Genomic DNA, 17,504 nt, shown 5'->3' with positions numbered 1-17,504 from the left:
CAGACTGCGTTAGGTCTGTAAGTGGACCCTTGAGTACAAGCGTGGGTTCACTCTACAAGCATGGAGCCAGTACCCGATTTGATCTTTCCTCAAATGGCCCATCTTTCCACGCCATACTTAATTGTAACTGATTAAAGTCTTATGTCTTTACAGCTGTACTGCAGCGATCTGACTTGCTTACATAAAAATTTATAAGCAGTGAACAAACCTACTAAAAACCAAATGTGCAACTCCTAACAAGAGGGCAACTGCCCTAAAACACACACAACTCTACAGGATAAACAGGGAGGATATAAAAGCAGGAAAAGAATGTCAAACAGTATGTTTAAGTGATATGAAAGTGTTAGTTGCTCAGTCGTGTCCAACTCTTTGCGACCCCATGGACTGTAGCCCCGTCAGGCTCCTCTGTCTATGGGATTCTCCAGATAAGAATACTGGAATGGGTTGCCATTCCCTCCCTTCTCCAGGGGATCTTCCCCACCCAGGGACTGGAACCAGGTCTCCCACATTGCAGGCAGATTCTTTATGATCTGAGCCACCAGGGAAGCCCTTAAGTGATATACATCCTTTGAATCCATAGGATTCCCAAGATAAAGAATTACACCCTCAAAATGTAAAGGTTGAAAAGAGACAGTTACGCTCTTGGTGAAAGGCTCAAGTGTTTATTTTCTGAAAAATCATTTTGATAGAACTCACTGGAAAAGATCCTGATGCTGTGAAAGATTGAGGGCGACAGAGGATGAGATGGTTGGATGGCATCACCGACTCAATGGACATGAGTCTGCGCAACTCCAGGGAAGTCAAGGACAGGGAAGCCTAGCATGCTGCAGTCCATGAGGTCGCAAAGAGTTGGACATGACTCAGCGACTGAACAATAATCAAAAGTAAAAATTTTTCTCAGCAATTCCTCCCTGGAGTCTAGCCTAAGTTTAAAATTGGGAACATGCAAGCACACTGGTTGCAGAGGTGAAAAATTGGAAAGCACCTTAGTGTTCTTCAGTGGAAAAGTGGTTACATAAGCCAGACATTCAGAAGAACACCATGCAGTCTTAAAACAGGGCTTCTCTCTCCCCTGGCCTAAGGTGTGTGACAGGACAGAGTGCGGAGCATGCCAGTGTCTGGGAGGATTTACACCAAAATGCTACATGATTTTCTCCGTGGTGAGTGAAGGCAACTCTCACTTCCATCATTAACGCAAGTAATGATAACCCAAGTATAAAGCCATAAACAGAAAAAAAAAAAAGTAAAGCTATTTTTGGAGGGGTGGGGAAGCTAACCTTCAGGACTTCTACTCAAACCTAGCCAACTCTTTACATCGCATTCAGAAAATCACTTCATTTGTGTTTCTATTCCCTTTCCCCACCTTCATCTTTTTTTTTCTTTTTACTTGGGGAAAATAGTCCTCATGTATGCTCAAAATGAAACAAGTTAAAGATGCACAAAAGAAAACTGTCTACATACTGGTTTCCCCTAATGGGGAATAAAAGGGATAACTGGTTCTAATCACAAGTGTAGTTGCGGGTACTTTAAACTCTGGAGCACTTACAAGGCTGTAGTAGAAATGGATATCCCGTGGATATTATATGTTAAATCATGTAGTATCTGTGGAATACGGCACTCTCAATGTGCACACCGTTGACTACAGCTACAGAAGTGTTCCTTTAGCTGTGACTAAATTTTCTCTAAGGGCAGAAACGTGTCACATTCCATTATTTGTAAAGTCACCAGCTGTTTGCTTTCGTTACTTTTGCTACACTCATATTCTTTGTATTCAGGTAACTCAAGAACAAATATACAAAGATGCAATAAAAGTGAATTGCTTGATATATATTACTTTATGTATATCAAGCACAGCAATAAAACAAAAATCTCATGTTTAAATTTTAGGGTTTTTGCTTTTGTGATTTTTTTAAAATATACTTGCCTAACATGCATGTGCTGTTAAAAAAAAATAGTTAACATGGAAATAACTTGAGATGATGGCTTTGTTTAATATGATATTTTTATGAATAATCCAAGTATAATGTGGAATAAAAATTTTATGAATGGAAAAAAGAGATGCACAATTAGGATACTACTACATCTTACTCACTGACACACTATCTTTCTCCCTCTAGGTGCAGACAGACACACCAGATTGTCTCCCAACTGAGCAAACTTAGTGTTTTCAGATTTTTGCTATGATAACCAAATTAAGGATAAACTTAAATACTTCCATGCTAGTGCTTTTAATCCTACTGAACAGGTTCCCTAAAGTGACACAGTGCCTGAGTACTCTGCAAAAACACTGTAGGCTGTGCTTCTTCCACCTGTACTAAGACAGTGTACTTGTCCCCGCCTCTCCATCAGCACTAGATGTTTACCACTGTTGAATGTTTTTCCTGTAGGGTGAGAGAAAAGAATGTATGCTGCCTCCTGTGGCATTGCCCTGCCCACCAGCGAATCCGATATGCACACTGGGCTGTCTGTCCGGATTTCTATGAAGTCATCTCTTCCACGGTCTCTTGGTTTCCTAGCTTGTTCAGGAAGGCTTCCTTTAATGTCAAGGTGAACAGTCTTCAAAATGTTGTTCTTTTTTCCCCACATTTAAGATCGTGAGAATTTAATATACGTTATGAGGTAGGAGTCCAACTTTCCTTTCCAGAAATGTGTAAGATAAATCATTATTTCCCCCCATCAAATTGACATGGAGGTCTACAGACGTCCCTCATCTGCAAATCTGAAATCCAAAAGGTTTTTCTCCTAAAATTCATTTGGTGCAAATTATGAGCTGACATATTTTTATACCATCTTTATTTATCCTACCTAAACAAGTCACTTGAAGAATTATCAATGGTTTAACTGCAAGGCGCTTTCCCAGATTCTGCTGGGGATGTTGGCAATCCTATCATGTAGCTGTTTTGGAATCCAAAAATTATTTTAAAAAACATCCCGGTTTCTGATAAGGGATCTGCAACTGACTATAATACTGCGTTCCAAAAACAAAGCATAGAGGGATATTTCATTAGACTTTATTCTAGCTCCACTCTTTTTTATTTTTATTCTTTTTCCACTTTTTTTTAAAATCACTATGCCAATATCATTTGTTTTCAATTACAGTGACTCTACATGAGTTATATATCTGTTACACCAAGTCCCTGTACTCACTGACTGTTGTATAATTTTCCTGGCTATTAGACTTAACTCTGTCAATAGTAATATGGGAGGAACTGGTTTTTGTTTTATTTTGCTATTAAATCTCTCATCTAAGAACTTGGTACTTCCTTCCATTCACTGAGGTCTTGCTTGTTTCATATCCTTGAATTTAAGATCCCATACCTTTCTTCTTTACACTCCTAGTTATTTCACACATTTTGTGGTTACTGTGAATAGATGTTTCCTCATTTATGTTTCTAATTGGTTATTACTATTAGAATGGATAAAAACTACTACTACTTTGAAAGTGAAAGTCGATCAGTTGTGACTCTTTGCAACCCCATGGACTATACAGTCCATGGAATTCTCCAGGCCAGAATACTAAAGTGGGTAACCTATCCCTTTTCCAGCAGATCTTCCCAACCCCGGAATTGAACCCAGGTTTCCCGCACTGCAGGCAGATTCTTTACCAGCTGAGCCACAAGGGAAGCCCAAGAATACTGGAGTGGGTAACCTATCCCTTCTCCAGCAGAGATTCCCGACCCCCAGAATCAAACCCAGGTCTCCTGCAATGCAGGTGGATTTTTTTTTACCAAGTGAGCTATCAGGGAAGCCTACTTTTGGTATGTCCTAACCCTCCATGCCAGCAAATTTGGAAAACTCAGCAGTGGCCACAGGACTGGAAAAGGTCAGTTTTCATTCCAATCCCAAAGAAAAGCAATCCCAAAGAATGCTCAATTGCATTCATCTGACACGCTAGTAAAGCTCAAAATTCTCCAAGCCAGGCTTCAGCAATACGTGAACCGTGAACTTCCAGATGTTCAAGCTGGTTTTAGAAAAGGCAAAGGAACCAGAGATCAAATTGCCAACATTCGCTCGATCATCAAAAAAGCAAGAGAGTTCCAGAAAAACATATATTTCTGCTTTATTGACTATGCCAAAGCCTTTGACTGTGTGGATCACAATAAACTGTGGAAAATTCTGAAAGAGATGGGAATACCAGACCACCTGACCTGCCTCTTGAGAAACCTGTATGCAGGTCGGGAAGCAACAGTTAGAACTGGACATGGACCAACAGACTGGTTCCAAATAGGAAAAGGAATACGTCAAGGCTGTATATTGTCACCCTGCTTATTTAACTTATATGCAGAGTACATCATGAGAAACGCTGGGCTGGAGGAAGCACAAGCTGGAATCAAGATTGCCAGGAGAAATATCAATAACCTCAGATATGCAGAAGACACCACCCATATGGCAGAAAGTGAAGAGGAACTAAAAACCTCTTGATGAAAGTGAAAGAGGAGAGTGAAAAAGTTGGCTTAAACTTAACATTCAGAAAACTAAGATCATGGCATCTGGTCCCATCATTTCATGGGAAATAGAAATAGATGGGTAAACAGTGTCAGACTTTATTTTTGCAGGCTCCAAAATCACTGCAGATGGTGACTGCAGCCATGAAATTAAAAGACACTTACTCCTTGGAAGGAAAGTTATGACCAACCTAGATAGCACATTAAAAAGCAGAGACATTACTTTGCCAACAAAAGTCCATCTAGTCAAAGCTATGGTTTTTCCAGTGGTCATGTATGGATGTGAGAGTTGGACTGTGAAGAAAGCTGAGAGCCGAAGAATTGATGCTTTTGAACTGTGGTGTTGGAGAAGACTCTTGAGAGTCCCTTGGACTGCAAGGAGATCCAACCAGTCCATCCTAAAGCAGATCAGTCCTCGATGCTCATTGGAAGGACTGATGCTGAAGCTGAAACTCCAATACTTTGGCCACCTCATGAGAAGAGCTGACTCATTGGAAAAGATCTTGATGCTGGGAGGGATTGGGGGCAGGAGAAGGGGACGACAGAGGATGAGATGGCTGAATGGCATCATCGACTCGATGGACATGTGTTTGGGTAAACTCCTGGAGTTTGTGATGGACAGGGAGGCCTGGTGTGCTGCGATTCATGGGGTCGCAGAGTCGGACACGGCTGAGCGACCGAACTGAACTGAACCCTCCATGGGGTTGCAAAAAGTCGGACACTACTGAGCGATTTTCACACTTATCTTTTCAACCCCTTAGTAAATTCTATTAATTCTAAGAACATTTTTTTTTAAGCTGGAATCATCAGCTTTTCTAGGAATACAGTCACACTATTTGCATATAAACAGTTTTCATTTCCAGGACTTTATACTGATAATGTTGCTAATTTCTTATTGAATCATCCTTATATTCCAGAAACAAATTTTACTTACAGTGCGTTACATATTTGAATCACCACTAGATTGATAATTAGGAATATTTTGGGAATCCCTGGTGGCTCAGTGGTAAAGAATATACCTGCAATGCAGGAGATGCAGGTTCAATCCCTGGGTCAGGAAGATCCCCTGGAGAAGGAAATGACAACCCACTCCAATATTCTGGCCCGGAGAATCCCATGGACAGAAAAGCTAGTGTGCTACAGTTCGTGGGGTCAGGAAAGTGTTGTATATGACTAAGCAACTAAACCACCAACCACGACATCAATGGATAAAAGTTTCATTTGCTTCACATCCTTGACAACACAATTTTATTTAGCACTTTTATTCTTCAATAAACTAATCTATAGTTTCATCTCATTATTATCCTTACCAGATTTTTGGAATTAAGATTACAAAGACTTCCTAAAGGAATTCCCTGGTGGTCCAGTGGTTAATTCACCTGCCAAGGCAGGAGACATGGGTTGGATCCCTGGTCTGGGAACTAAAATCCCAAATGCGCCTTAGAGCCTGTGATTCACAAGAGAAGCCTGTGCAATGAGAAGCCCACGCACCGCAACTAAGAGAACAGGCTCTGCTCTTCCCAACTATAGAAAGCCCGTGACCAGCAATGAAGAGGCCCTGTACCTCAACGAAGACCCAGTGCAGCCAATATATAATAATTAAAAACAACAACAATAACAAAAAAAAGGCCTCCCTCTCTACTCCATTATCACCATTGAGGGGTGTATATTCCCAGAAGCAGGATTGTAAACATTTCTTACCGTGCCCCCTAACTGCCTGCTGCTAAGTTCTGGGCAAATTCAGCTGAGAGGTGGGGGCTCCCTCCTATCAAGCCCCACTCATGGAATGAAGTTTAACACCATGCATTGCTCTAACCCTGGCTTGTTCATAAGGCAGAGGTCCCATGCCTAGAGAGGCAAACCAAACCAAGTTGACCAGAGGCTACAGCTGCCTCCACACTGCTTCTCTCCTTTTTTTTTTTTTTAAATATATTTATTTGGCTACACTAGGTCTTATTTGTAGCATGCAGGATCTTTAGTTGAGGCATGTGGCATCTAATTCCCCACAAGAGTTTGAACCTGAGCTCCCTGCACTGGGAGCGCTGAGTCTTTGCACCACCAGGGAAGTCCCAAACCCTTCTCTTCTAAAGCAGCAGAGTCAGACAGTCTTGTCGCCACTCCCAGCTCTGAAGCCTGGACTCAGGAGTTTTGAGGGAAAGGCAGACCTTTAAACAATGAGCTCTCAAATCTCTTCCCAAAGGAACTCCTTTTTTAAGAATGTGGGGAGTTCAAAACTAAGGGCTCTCTCAAAACAATGGAGGGTGTGGAGAAAAGCAATTAAAAGGAAAGTAGATATACTTCCCCAGGTGGCATAGTGGTAAAGAATCCACCTGCAGATGCAGGAGACAGGGTTCTCATCCCTGGGTGGGGGAGATCCCCTGGAGGAGGAAATGGCAACTTCTCCAGTATTTTTGCCTGGAAAATTCCATGTACAGAGAAGCCTGGTGGGCTACAGTCCATAGGGTCACAAAGAATCGGACAGGACTGCTCATGGATTTGATGAGCAATACAAACTAAACCACTGCTGTCTCCAAAGAGAACCAGTAAAACAGGTAGGAGGAGCCTCCCTAGAGTTCAGGATAAATCTCAAACAATGGAAATCCAATTTAATTGGATTAAAGCAATTTAATTGTATTAGGTTAATTTAGTTGGATTAGAACAGTTCAATGCCTTTAGGCATTGTTGAAAACAACAGAGCTATCAGCCAACAACTTATGGAGGTGAACTTATAGAGTGCAGTCCAGGAAAAAGAACGGAGAAAAGAACGGAAAAAGAAAAAAAAACGGAGTCCTATCAAAACTACCACCAAAACCACCACCAAAGCTGCCACCACCATAGGTCACGTGGCTGTGGGCCTGGCCTGTGGCTTCCTCTCCTGAGATGCAGTAACAGGCTCTGCGCTGTGGGAATTAAAGGATTTCACTAAAATATTTTGACTGTTCACTCAAACACACACAATAACAAGACCCACAGCAAGGGAGGTCTAGTACAAAAAGCTGCCACAATATATTATCTAAACTGACTAGTTTCCAACAAAAAATTATGAGATGTGCAAAGGAAACTGACATTCAGGAAAAAAGGCAGGCAAACAACAGAAACTGCCTGTGCCCAGTGGCCAGATGTCAAACTTAAAGACTTCTAAGCAGCCATTATAAATCCATTTAAAGAACTAAAAGGAAACATGCTTGAAGTACAAGATGACACTGTCTCATCAAATAGGGAACATCAATAAAGCGACAAATCAAATATATAAATTCTAGAGCTGAAAAATACAATGAACTGAAATGAAAAATTCAGTGGAGTTTAATAGTAGATCTGAAATGGCAGAATAAGCAAAATCTGTAGGTTGGCAGAGATCACACAATCTGGAGAACCGAAGAAAGAATGAAGAAAAATGAATAGTCTCAAACAACCCTTGACACCATTAGGTGACCCATCACACCCATAATGAAATTACCAGAAAAAGACAAAAGGAGCAGAAAAAAAAGTCTGAATAATGGCTATAAACTGCGTAAATCTCATGAAACCACACATCCAAGAAGCTGCTGCTAAGTCACTTCAGTCGTGTCCGACCCTGTGCAACTCCACAGATGGCAGCCCACCAGGCTCCCCCGTCCCTGGGCTTCTCCAGGCAAGAACACTGGAGTGGGTTGCTATTTCCTTCTCCAATGTGTGAAAGTGAAAAGTCAAAGTCAAGTCACTCAGTCGTGTCCGACTCGTAGAGACCCCATGGACTGCAGCCTAGCAGGCTCCTTCGTCCATGGGATTTTCCAGGCAAGAGTACTGGAGTGGGGTAACATTGCCTTCTCCAATCCAAGAAGCTAACAAACTCCAAATAAAAAAGATCCACAAAAAGACACATTATAATAAAAATGCTGAGAGCAAAAGACAACGGAAAAATCTTGACAGCAGCAAAAGAAAAACTAATCATTACTTAAAATGGAACCCCAGTAATGTTAAAAGCTGACGTCTTAACCAGAAATGAGGCCAGAAGGCAGTGGGATAACATACTTAAAATGCTCAAAGAAACTGTCAACCAAAAATCCTGTGCCCAGGAAAGCTATCTTTCAAAAGTGAAACTGAAATAATAACAGTCCACAACAAACAACAACTGAGTTTGCTGCTGGCAGACCTTTAAAGAAATACCTAAGGAGGTCCTTCAAGCTGAAAAGAAGTGATCCCAGATTGTGCAAATCCATAAGAAAGAACAATAAAGGTAATCATATAATTATAAAGAAACACTATAAATGCAATATCTTTTCCTGTCCTCTCAACTAATTTAAAAGGAGTTGTATAAAACAATACATATTTAAATATTAAAAATATATATAGCTCTTAAACCTATATAAATAATTGTATTACTTAACTTGTAGTAACACATAGAAATGTAATATATTTGCCAGTAAGAGCACAAAGAAAGTCAGGAGAGTAAAACTATTGGGCTAATAAGGAAATGACCACAGATGGTAACTTGAATCCACAGGAAGAATTCAAAGAGAACCAGAAATGAACAATAAGAAGTCCAGTTTAACAAAAGTTAGAAATATGTAACTGCTCTCCTTTCTTCTGTTGGTGTCCTTAAAAGACAAATTATATGAAATAATAATTACATTGTATTACATTATTGGGTTTGTAACACATATAGATGTTCTACTTTGTATAACAAAAACCTATGCAGAGAGAGGTTCACAGGAGTAACTTAATCTCAATGAAATGATTGTATCTAAAGGAAATTTTTGAAGTTAATATATATAAAGTAAGGCCTAGAGAAACCACTAATAATATCCCCAAATTTTTGCAGTGCAAAAAAGCCATTAAAAAAAATTAAATATTATAACAAAGAAATGTTGAATACAAAGAAAGCAGTAAGGCAGTAAAGCAGCAATAATAAACGATGTAAATCTAATATCAGTAATAATATTAGGGACTTCCCTGGTGGTCCACTGGCTAAGACTCCACACTCCCAATGCAAGAGGTCCAGGTTCACTCCCTGGTCAAGGAACCAGTCTGCACATGCTGCAGCTAAAATCCCGCATGCTGCAACTAAGCAGTCAAATAAATAAATATTTGAAAAAAATAGTAACATTAAATGTAAATGGATTAAACAATCCAGTCAAAAGGCAAAGATGGTCAAATTGAATAGAAAAACAAGATAAAATTATACGCTATCCATAGGAGACAAACTTCAGATCCAATAGATTCAAAGATACAAATAAATAGAAAGGAAAAGAATGAGAAAAGATATACAAACATCAACTGTAAGAAAATGAACTGACTATACTAATACCAAACAGACTGTAAAAAATGTTACTAAGATAAAAAGGGACATTTTATAATGATAAAAGGGTCTATGGGGGATATTTAAGTATAGATGCACCTGACAACAATTCAACAATAGCTGATTTTAATATCCCACTGTCAATAATGCAAACAACAACTTGGCAGAAGATCAATAAGGAAATAAAAGGCTTGAACACTATAAAACCAAACAGGCATAATAGACATCTAAAGAACACTTTGCAACAGTAACAGAATATCCATTCTTCTAAAATGTACAAAGCGTAGCAGAGACTGTATACTACTAGGCCATAAACCAAGCTTCATTTAATAGAATGTATACTGTCTGACTACACTGAAGAAAATCAGAAATCAGTAGCAGAGAGAAATTCTGGAAACTCAGAAATATATTAAAATTAAATGACACATTGCTGAATAACCAATGGGTCTAAGAAAAAGAAGGCAGAGGGAAATTAGAAAATAATTTGAGATGAGTGAAAGTGAGGATGAGACATACCAAAACTTATGGGATGCAGTGAGAGCAGTACTCAGCGGAAAACTTAGTTATAAATGGCTACATTAGAATAGAGAAGAACCTAAAGCAAGCAGAAGATTGGAACAGAAATTAATGAAGCAGAGAACAGGAAAAAAAAAAAAAAGAGCAAAAAAGAAAAAGAAATCAACAAAACCGTAAGTTTGTTCTTTAAATGTCAACAAAATTAAACCTCAGCAAGACTGATCAAGAAAAAAAGATTCAAAGCAATCAGAAATGAAAGAAGGGGACTACTGACAATACAGAAATAAAAAGGATTATAATGGAACACTAGGAATAAATGCATGCTGATAAATTGAGTATTAGATTAAATGCACAGATTTCCAGAAAGACATTACTAAAACTGACTCAGAAAGAAATAGAGGGAATTCCCTGACAGTCTAGTAGTTAGTACTTGGCACCTTCACTACTGGGGCCTGGGTTCAATTTCAGGACAGGGAACTAAGATCGTAAGTGCAAAGAGATAAAGTGAAAAAAAAAAGAAAGAAAGAAAATCTAAATAGACCAGTAACAAGTAAAGAAATTGAATTAGTAATGAAACAAAAAAAAAGCTACTCACAAAGAACAGCCCAGATCCAGATGGCTTCAGAGCAAATTCTACCAATTTAATACCAATTCTTCACAAACTTCCAAACAACAGGAAGGAAAACTTCTCAACTCATTTTTTGAGGCCAGTATTACCTTGATACCAAACCCAAAAATATCACAAAAAAAATACAGACCAATATCTCATGAGTACAGATACAAAAATTCTCAAAAAATATTAGCCAAGCCAATTCAACAACATATAAAAAGAATTATACCCCATGACCAAGTAGGATTTTTCCCAATAACGCCAAGGGTGGCTTAACACCCTCAAGTCAATGAAATATACTGCATCAATAAATAAAAAACAAAAACCACACAATCATATCAATAAATTCAGAAAAGATCTGATAAAACCCAATACCCTTCCAGAATAAAAACACTCAACAAGATATGAATAGAAGGGAATTCAACAACCAGATAAAGAGCACCTATGGAAAATCCACAGCCAAACAGCATGCTTAATGGTCAAAGACTGATGCTTCCTCCCCAAGAGACAAGATAAGGAACAAGAAGATACTTCTCTTCAAGATTGTGTTGGATGTTCTAGCCAGGGCAATTAAACAAGAAAAAAAAAATTAAACCGCATCCATATTGGCGAGGAAGTAGTTAAACTATTTATCTCTATCTGCAGAGAACTGATATACAGAAAATGCTAAAAAAATCCATGATTAAAATCAATAAACAACTTCAGTGAGGTTACAGGATACAGTTATCAACAAATAAAAATCAATTCCATTCTGAAACAAGTACAAAGAACAACTCAGAAATGGAATTAAAGAACACAATTCCATTTATATTAGTATCAAAAGAATAAAGTACTTGGGAATAAACTAATAATCCCCAAAAGTAAACAACTTATACACTGAAAACTGTAAAATACTGTTGAAAGAAATTAAAGATTCTGAATAAATGCAAAGACATCCCATTTTCATGGACTGGAAGACTTAATACTGCTGAGACAGGAATACTTTCCAAACTGATACAGAAATTGAATATAGTCTCATTAGGACACCAGCTGGCTTCTTTGTAGAAACTGACATGTTGGTCCTAAAATCTGTGGAATCTCAAGGAACACAGAATAGCCAAAACAATCTTGAAAAAAAAAAAAAGGAGCAGAAGTTATAGGTGTTCGTTTCTGATTCTAAACCTTACTATAAAGCTACAGTGTGGTAATGGCATAAGGATAAACACAGAGAACAACAGAATAAAGACAGTCCAGAAATAAATCCATGGAGCTATAGTCAACTGACTTTTGGTGAGAGAGCCATGACCATTCAACAAAGAAAGAATACTTTCTTCTACAAATGATATTGGGACAACTGAAAAATCACATGGAATAGAATGAAGTTGAACCTTACCTTACACCATATACAAAAATTAACTCAAATGCATTAAAAACCAAATTGTAGGAGCTAAAACTGTAAAATCCTTATTATAAGAAGACAAAGGGATAAATCTTTGTGACCTTTTATTTGACAACGGATTCTTAGATATGATACCCAAAGCACAAGGAACAAAAGAAAAAAATTTAGATAAACTGAACTTCATCAAAATCAAACTTTTGTGCTGCAAAGACACATCAAGGTGAAAAAACCCATGGGATGGGAAAAATATTTGCAAATCATATGTCTGATTAAGGACTTGTATCGAGAATATATAAAGAACCTTAACTCATAAAGACCACACAATTAAAAAATAAAGTATCTGAACAGACATTTCTTCCCTTCCAAGAAGACAGACAAATGGCCAACAAGTCCATGATAAAATGCTTGACATCATTAGTCAGTTATCAGGGAAATGCAAATGAAAAATACAACAGATACCACTCACTGCACACCTGAATGACTGAACGGCTGGAATCAAAAAGTCAGATAATAACAACTACTGGTGAAGTATTGGTGACATATGAATAAATCAGAGCTCACACATTGCTGCTGAGGATATAAAATGGCACAGCCACTCTGGAAGATAAGCTGGCAGTTCCTCAAGAAGTTAAACTGTTACTATTTGACCCAGACATTCCACTCCTGTCTAAAAAAACCATACACATGTCCATACAAAAACTTGAATCATAACAGAATTATCCATAATAGCCAAGAGGTGGAAACTATCTGAATTCTAAAGCATGAATAAACTAAATGTGGTATATATCCATACAAGAGAATATTTTTAGGCCACAAAAGGGATGAAGTTCTGATACATGCTACAATATGGATGAACCTTGAACACATGCTGAACAGAAGAAGCCAATCACAAAAGACCACATATTATGGTGACTGCATTTATATGAAATGCCTAGAAATACATGGAAACAGACAGTAAATTAGTGATTGCCTAAGGCTGGGGGAGTTATGGCGGTTACAGAGTGACAGCTATAATGTATGGGTTTCTTTTTGAGATGATAAAGATGTTCTATAATTGTGCTGACAGCTACACAACTGTGAATATATTAAAAACTACTGACTTGTATACCTTACAAGGATGAATTATATGGTATGGGAATTGAGCATCAATAAAACTGTTACCAAAATTAATAGTAACTAGAAGCTTTTTATTCACTTCTAAATCTGGCATTTTACAGAATATAGTATTTATATTTGAACTCTCTATAACCAACTACTTCTGATGTCTTCAAAGTATCTTTTATCACCCTTCCAATCCCCTCTATGGCCACTGGTTGTTACAGCTATTTTTTTTTTTTTTTTTTGCAACTTACTTTGGAATCAGTTTATATTTTGCTAACTATCATTCATTTCACCTAAATTTTCTAAGTTTTAATACCATGCACTGTCCATTCTCTACAGTCTGCTCTCTGTTCTCTTTTAACCCTTATCAGCTACCAACCCAAGAGTCTCACCTTGGCAAAATCCCTACAGCTTCTCTGTTGCCAAAGCCAACAGACATTTTCTGTACCTTTCCAAATCTGTCAACGGTATATGCCAATCCTAAATCTCCTCAACCATCCCAGCCAGATCTCTAAGCCCATCCCACTGTTGAGAATCACTGCACTGAGAAAGACCAGAGATGAATTTGATGGGCCTGGAAAAAGGCTGAGAAATTATTTCTTACACCCCCCTTGTGTGCTACATCTGCTCATAAGCTCTGTCAGCATCGTCCAGGATGACGGCAGCCAGGCCTCTCTTTCTAGCCCAGACCTGGCCCTGGGCCTCCCAGCTCTCTCCCTACTACAAAGCCCCACCCTGCTCTCTTGATCTCTAAAAGTCAGCTCTAATTCAGGATGTCACCCATTCAACCAAAAAAACACCCACCCTGGCTTCTATGTTAGGCCTTGGGAATTCACTGGAACACAAGACAATTTTCTTGCCAAACTGGCTCCTTTCCTTGTACCATATGCTACCCCACCCTCCTCGTCTTAGCAGCACCACTGTCCACCAGTTAAACAAGTCAGAAATCTGTAATAACCCAGACTTTCATCACTCCCTCATGCCGAACTCCTGTTCACTTTCTCAAGCTGCTCTTCCATCATCTCCCAAGGCCCTTCACTGATCCCCCCCACCTCCTTCCCACAACAGGTGCCCAAAGTCTCTAGTCCAATGCCAACTCTAACCCCACCAGTCCCCCACGTAAAAACCCTGCTGCCTGTAGGGGCACGCCCAGGTCCCTCAGCCCAGCCCTGGTGAGCCTGTGTCCACCCCCTCCGCCAGGAACACTTGCACCACATACTTCTCCCTGTTTGCTGTCTGAACCTAACCTGGCCATTGGCCCTTATGTATACACAGGCCCCATTTCCCACAGCCTGCTACTTCTTAAGGTCTGGCTCTGACGCCACCACCTGCCAGGCAGAGTCCCCGTTTCCCATCCCTCTGTAGCGTGGCTGACTGCTCTGGGCTGAAAACGTGTCTATATTCCTGCCCCTGGCAGCTCCTCATGGGCAGGCAGGGGTCAGTCAGCCCACAGGATGGTGGGAGGGCACTGGTGGCCACTCACCCTGCGGTTCCGGTTGTGATCCATGGTCTTGAGGTGCTTCTGAATGATCCCAAACTGCATGGGAATGAAGAGGTCACAGGCTGCACAGTGGGCTGCCTCTACCTTCTTCACAAAATGTTCCATGGCAATTTCTGTAGAGGGGAGAAGGAGGGAGTCGCCACTGGTCCCAGACACCTAAGAAAGACCCAGGAGTTGGGGGAAAATGCCAAACCAGCTCCTCACCTCGCCCTGCCATTTCCACGTGGGCCTGAGGCTGTTCTCACTGACCCTCCCTGGGGGAACAGAGGGGTGTTGTGACCCTACTCTGAGAACCAGAGGAGGGAAGGCTGAGGTCCTGCCTGGTAGTGCTGGGATGGAACCTCCTCACCTTGTGTCAGATCTTGGTCTCTGTAGATCTGCTGGATCAGACCATCAAGGTCCTCCACGGTTTTCCTGAGCTCCTCTGTCTTCTTCGTCTTGTTGGTGACATATTCCTGCCGGATACACCAGGGAGATACCAAGCTTTGTGTGGGCCACTCTTTATGTCTGCAGGGTAACAGCAGCTGTCCAACCACTCCAAGGCTCACCTGCAGAAAGTCAGCCGTCTGCTTGGGGAGCTTGGTGCCTACGTACTTAAAGTGTTCCTTGTGAAACTTGCTGTCAAGGTGGCTAGCCATCTCATCCTCGTAAAATGTTCGGTATTTGCAGAGAGAACACACAAACTGGATCCTGCCATAGGAGGGAAACGCAGAGCTGAGACCCAGAGGGTTCCGGGGAAGAGTGCTGCTGCCTCACCCAACCCAGCCGCGAGCCCTGAAACAGGCCTTGCTCATGGGCCTCTGAGGTGTGGTCCCAGCAGGGGGACAGGCTAGGACCAGTGGGGTTGGGAGTGCAAAGGGACAGAACACCTGCAGGCTGCAGTTACTGCAACGTAGGGGACAGGGCAGGAGCTCTTCCTTCCCACAGGCAGGAGGCTGAAGCCTGAGGCAGCAGCTGCTGCTGCAACAGGCAAGGAGTCGCTGGAAGGTTGCTGGAGGGCCTCTCTACAAAGGCTGGGCAGGAGCCTGTGCACTTGGCCCAGCTGGGGAGCAGAAGGAAGGATGCCCTGGCATGAGCCAGGTGGCCCTGAGGTGCAGAGTGGAGTACGCAGTCCTGAGGCAGGGCCCAAAAAGGTGCTGCATCTTCCTTGTGGGGGCTGAGGGACTCAAAGACCCAGCCCATCCTCTGCTCAGAATGCTTGGGGGTAGTGTCGGGAGGGATGGGAGGCAAGCAGGCCTGGGCACCTTCTGCCTCATCTTCCTCTTCTGAGAAGAGACCAGTCTGAGCTGGAAGGAGGGCGCCCGCCCGGCCTGCCAGAGGGCAGCCTGGAGTCACCTGAGCGAGGTGCTCTGTCTGGGCCGCGTGTCCACAGCAGAAGCCCGGGGTCTGGGGCCTGGGCCGGAGCAGGCCGCCGTGGCAAGGGGCGGAAGAGGCCAGCCGCCACCGAGGCCTCGGGGCAGGTCCCTACCTCTGCCGGACGTCCTTATCTGGGCCACGGGGTCAGCTTTGTCTGGAGAGCCCAGGGGCCGGGCGCCGGCGAGGCTGAGGAAGGTCCAGCAAGAGCAAGAGTCTGAGGCGGAGGAGGAGGAGGCAAGCGCCAGTGCGGGAGCCCTGAGGGCAGACAGACCCGACCAAGGGGCGTGAAGGGCTCAGCCGCAGACAGGCCCGGCCTGAGAGGGCCGGCGGGCCGGGCAGAGGGCAGGCCCGAGGCTGCCACAGCCCACAGGTGCTGCCGTCTCTCCTGAGCACAGTGACGGCCTCTTGGCAGCTAGCTGGGGTGGCGCAGGCGCCTTGGACCTTGAGTCTCTGCCGAGCTGGCCCCCTCCCGCAGGGGCATCAGGCCCCCAGTGCACCTCGGGGCTCATGTGCCGAGTGACCTAGCGCCGGAGCTTCTGGGCAACGGTGCTGAGCAGTGTCAGATATCAGGCCAAAGTCACTAGCGGTCACCAGGCGGCCGCACAGGGGCAAGGGATGAATCAGGCCTTGGGAGCTGGGCCTGGCAGAAAGCAGGGTCCATGCACGGCCGAGCAGGTGGTGGCTCCCAAGGGAGGCCAGAGGGCGGTGAGGCAGCAGAGCTATGGCCCTGCTCTCCTGTAGGCAGCCCCAGAGCGAGGCAGAGGCAAAGGGGTGGAGGGAAGCTGGTTACCTTTCCACCATGCGGTCTCGCTGCCGCTTTTTCTGCTTGTCCAGGCTCTTTTTGCCTGCCTGCAACTTGCGTTTGGCCTGGCCACTCTCATCCTGGGCGCTCAGGACCCCTATGGGAACAGAAGGGCATGGTTACCAGTCTGTGGCCTCTGGCTGGATATCCACTGTCTACTCCAGGGGGTCCATTCTGAAAGCAGCTGCTCGAGCAAGGCCTCTGGCTGCGAGCAGGGCTGGGAGCCCTGGGATGGGTGGGGAGTTGACCCCACCACTTCCAGGACATCCACACTCTGCAGAGTGAGCCACAGGGAAGCTGGAAGGTAAAGAGAGGCTGTCTCAGTGGGGATACTGGCAAAAGTTCAGAGGACCCAGGTGGCAGAATGCAGGAAGGCCTCAGGTGGGGCCTGAGTGCAGCCCCCAAGGGTAAAGGCCCCAAAGCTCACACGGCCCTGCCCACCCACACTGGGTACCGCGGCAACAGTAGGCTGAGGCTGGATTTAGGTTAGGTACCTGCTGACGCTCATCACTCGAAT

General features: G+C 42.7%; 1 protein-coding gene across 5 annotated transcripts in view; it reads right to left on the bottom strand.

Moving 5' to 3' along the window:
- Window positions 1-17,504, bottom strand: part of AKAP8L (A-kinase anchoring protein 8 like) — a 30,977-nt gene that overhangs the window by 704 nt on the left and 12,769 nt on the right. For 2 of the 5 annotated variants that reach the window (XM_061150013.1, XM_061150012.1), the window contains 4 exons: window positions 16,976-17,084; window positions 15,378-15,519; window positions 15,179-15,284; window positions 14,812-14,942 (listed from right to left, as the gene is read on the bottom strand). In XM_061150013.1, the coding sequence (XP_061005996.1) occupies window positions 14,812-14,942; window positions 15,179-15,284; window positions 15,378-15,519; window positions 16,976-17,084 (488 nt within the window). Of the gene's footprint in view, window positions 1-14,811; window positions 14,986-15,033; window positions 15,084-15,178; window positions 15,285-15,377; window positions 15,520-16,975; window positions 17,085-17,504 lie in introns of all 5 variants that reach the window. The other 3 variants (XR_009694040.1, XR_009694039.1, XR_009694038.1) reach the window with 3 other exon arrangements.

The sequence above is a fragment of the Dama dama genome, chromosome 9 (assembly GCF_033118175.1).
Source record: "Dama dama isolate Ldn47 chromosome 9, ASM3311817v1, whole genome shotgun sequence".
Taxonomy (NCBI): Eukaryota; Metazoa; Chordata; class Mammalia; order Artiodactyla; family Cervidae; genus Dama; species Dama dama.
Note: the sequence above shows the minus strand (reverse complement) of the source record. Positions and strands in the feature narration are given on the sequence as shown.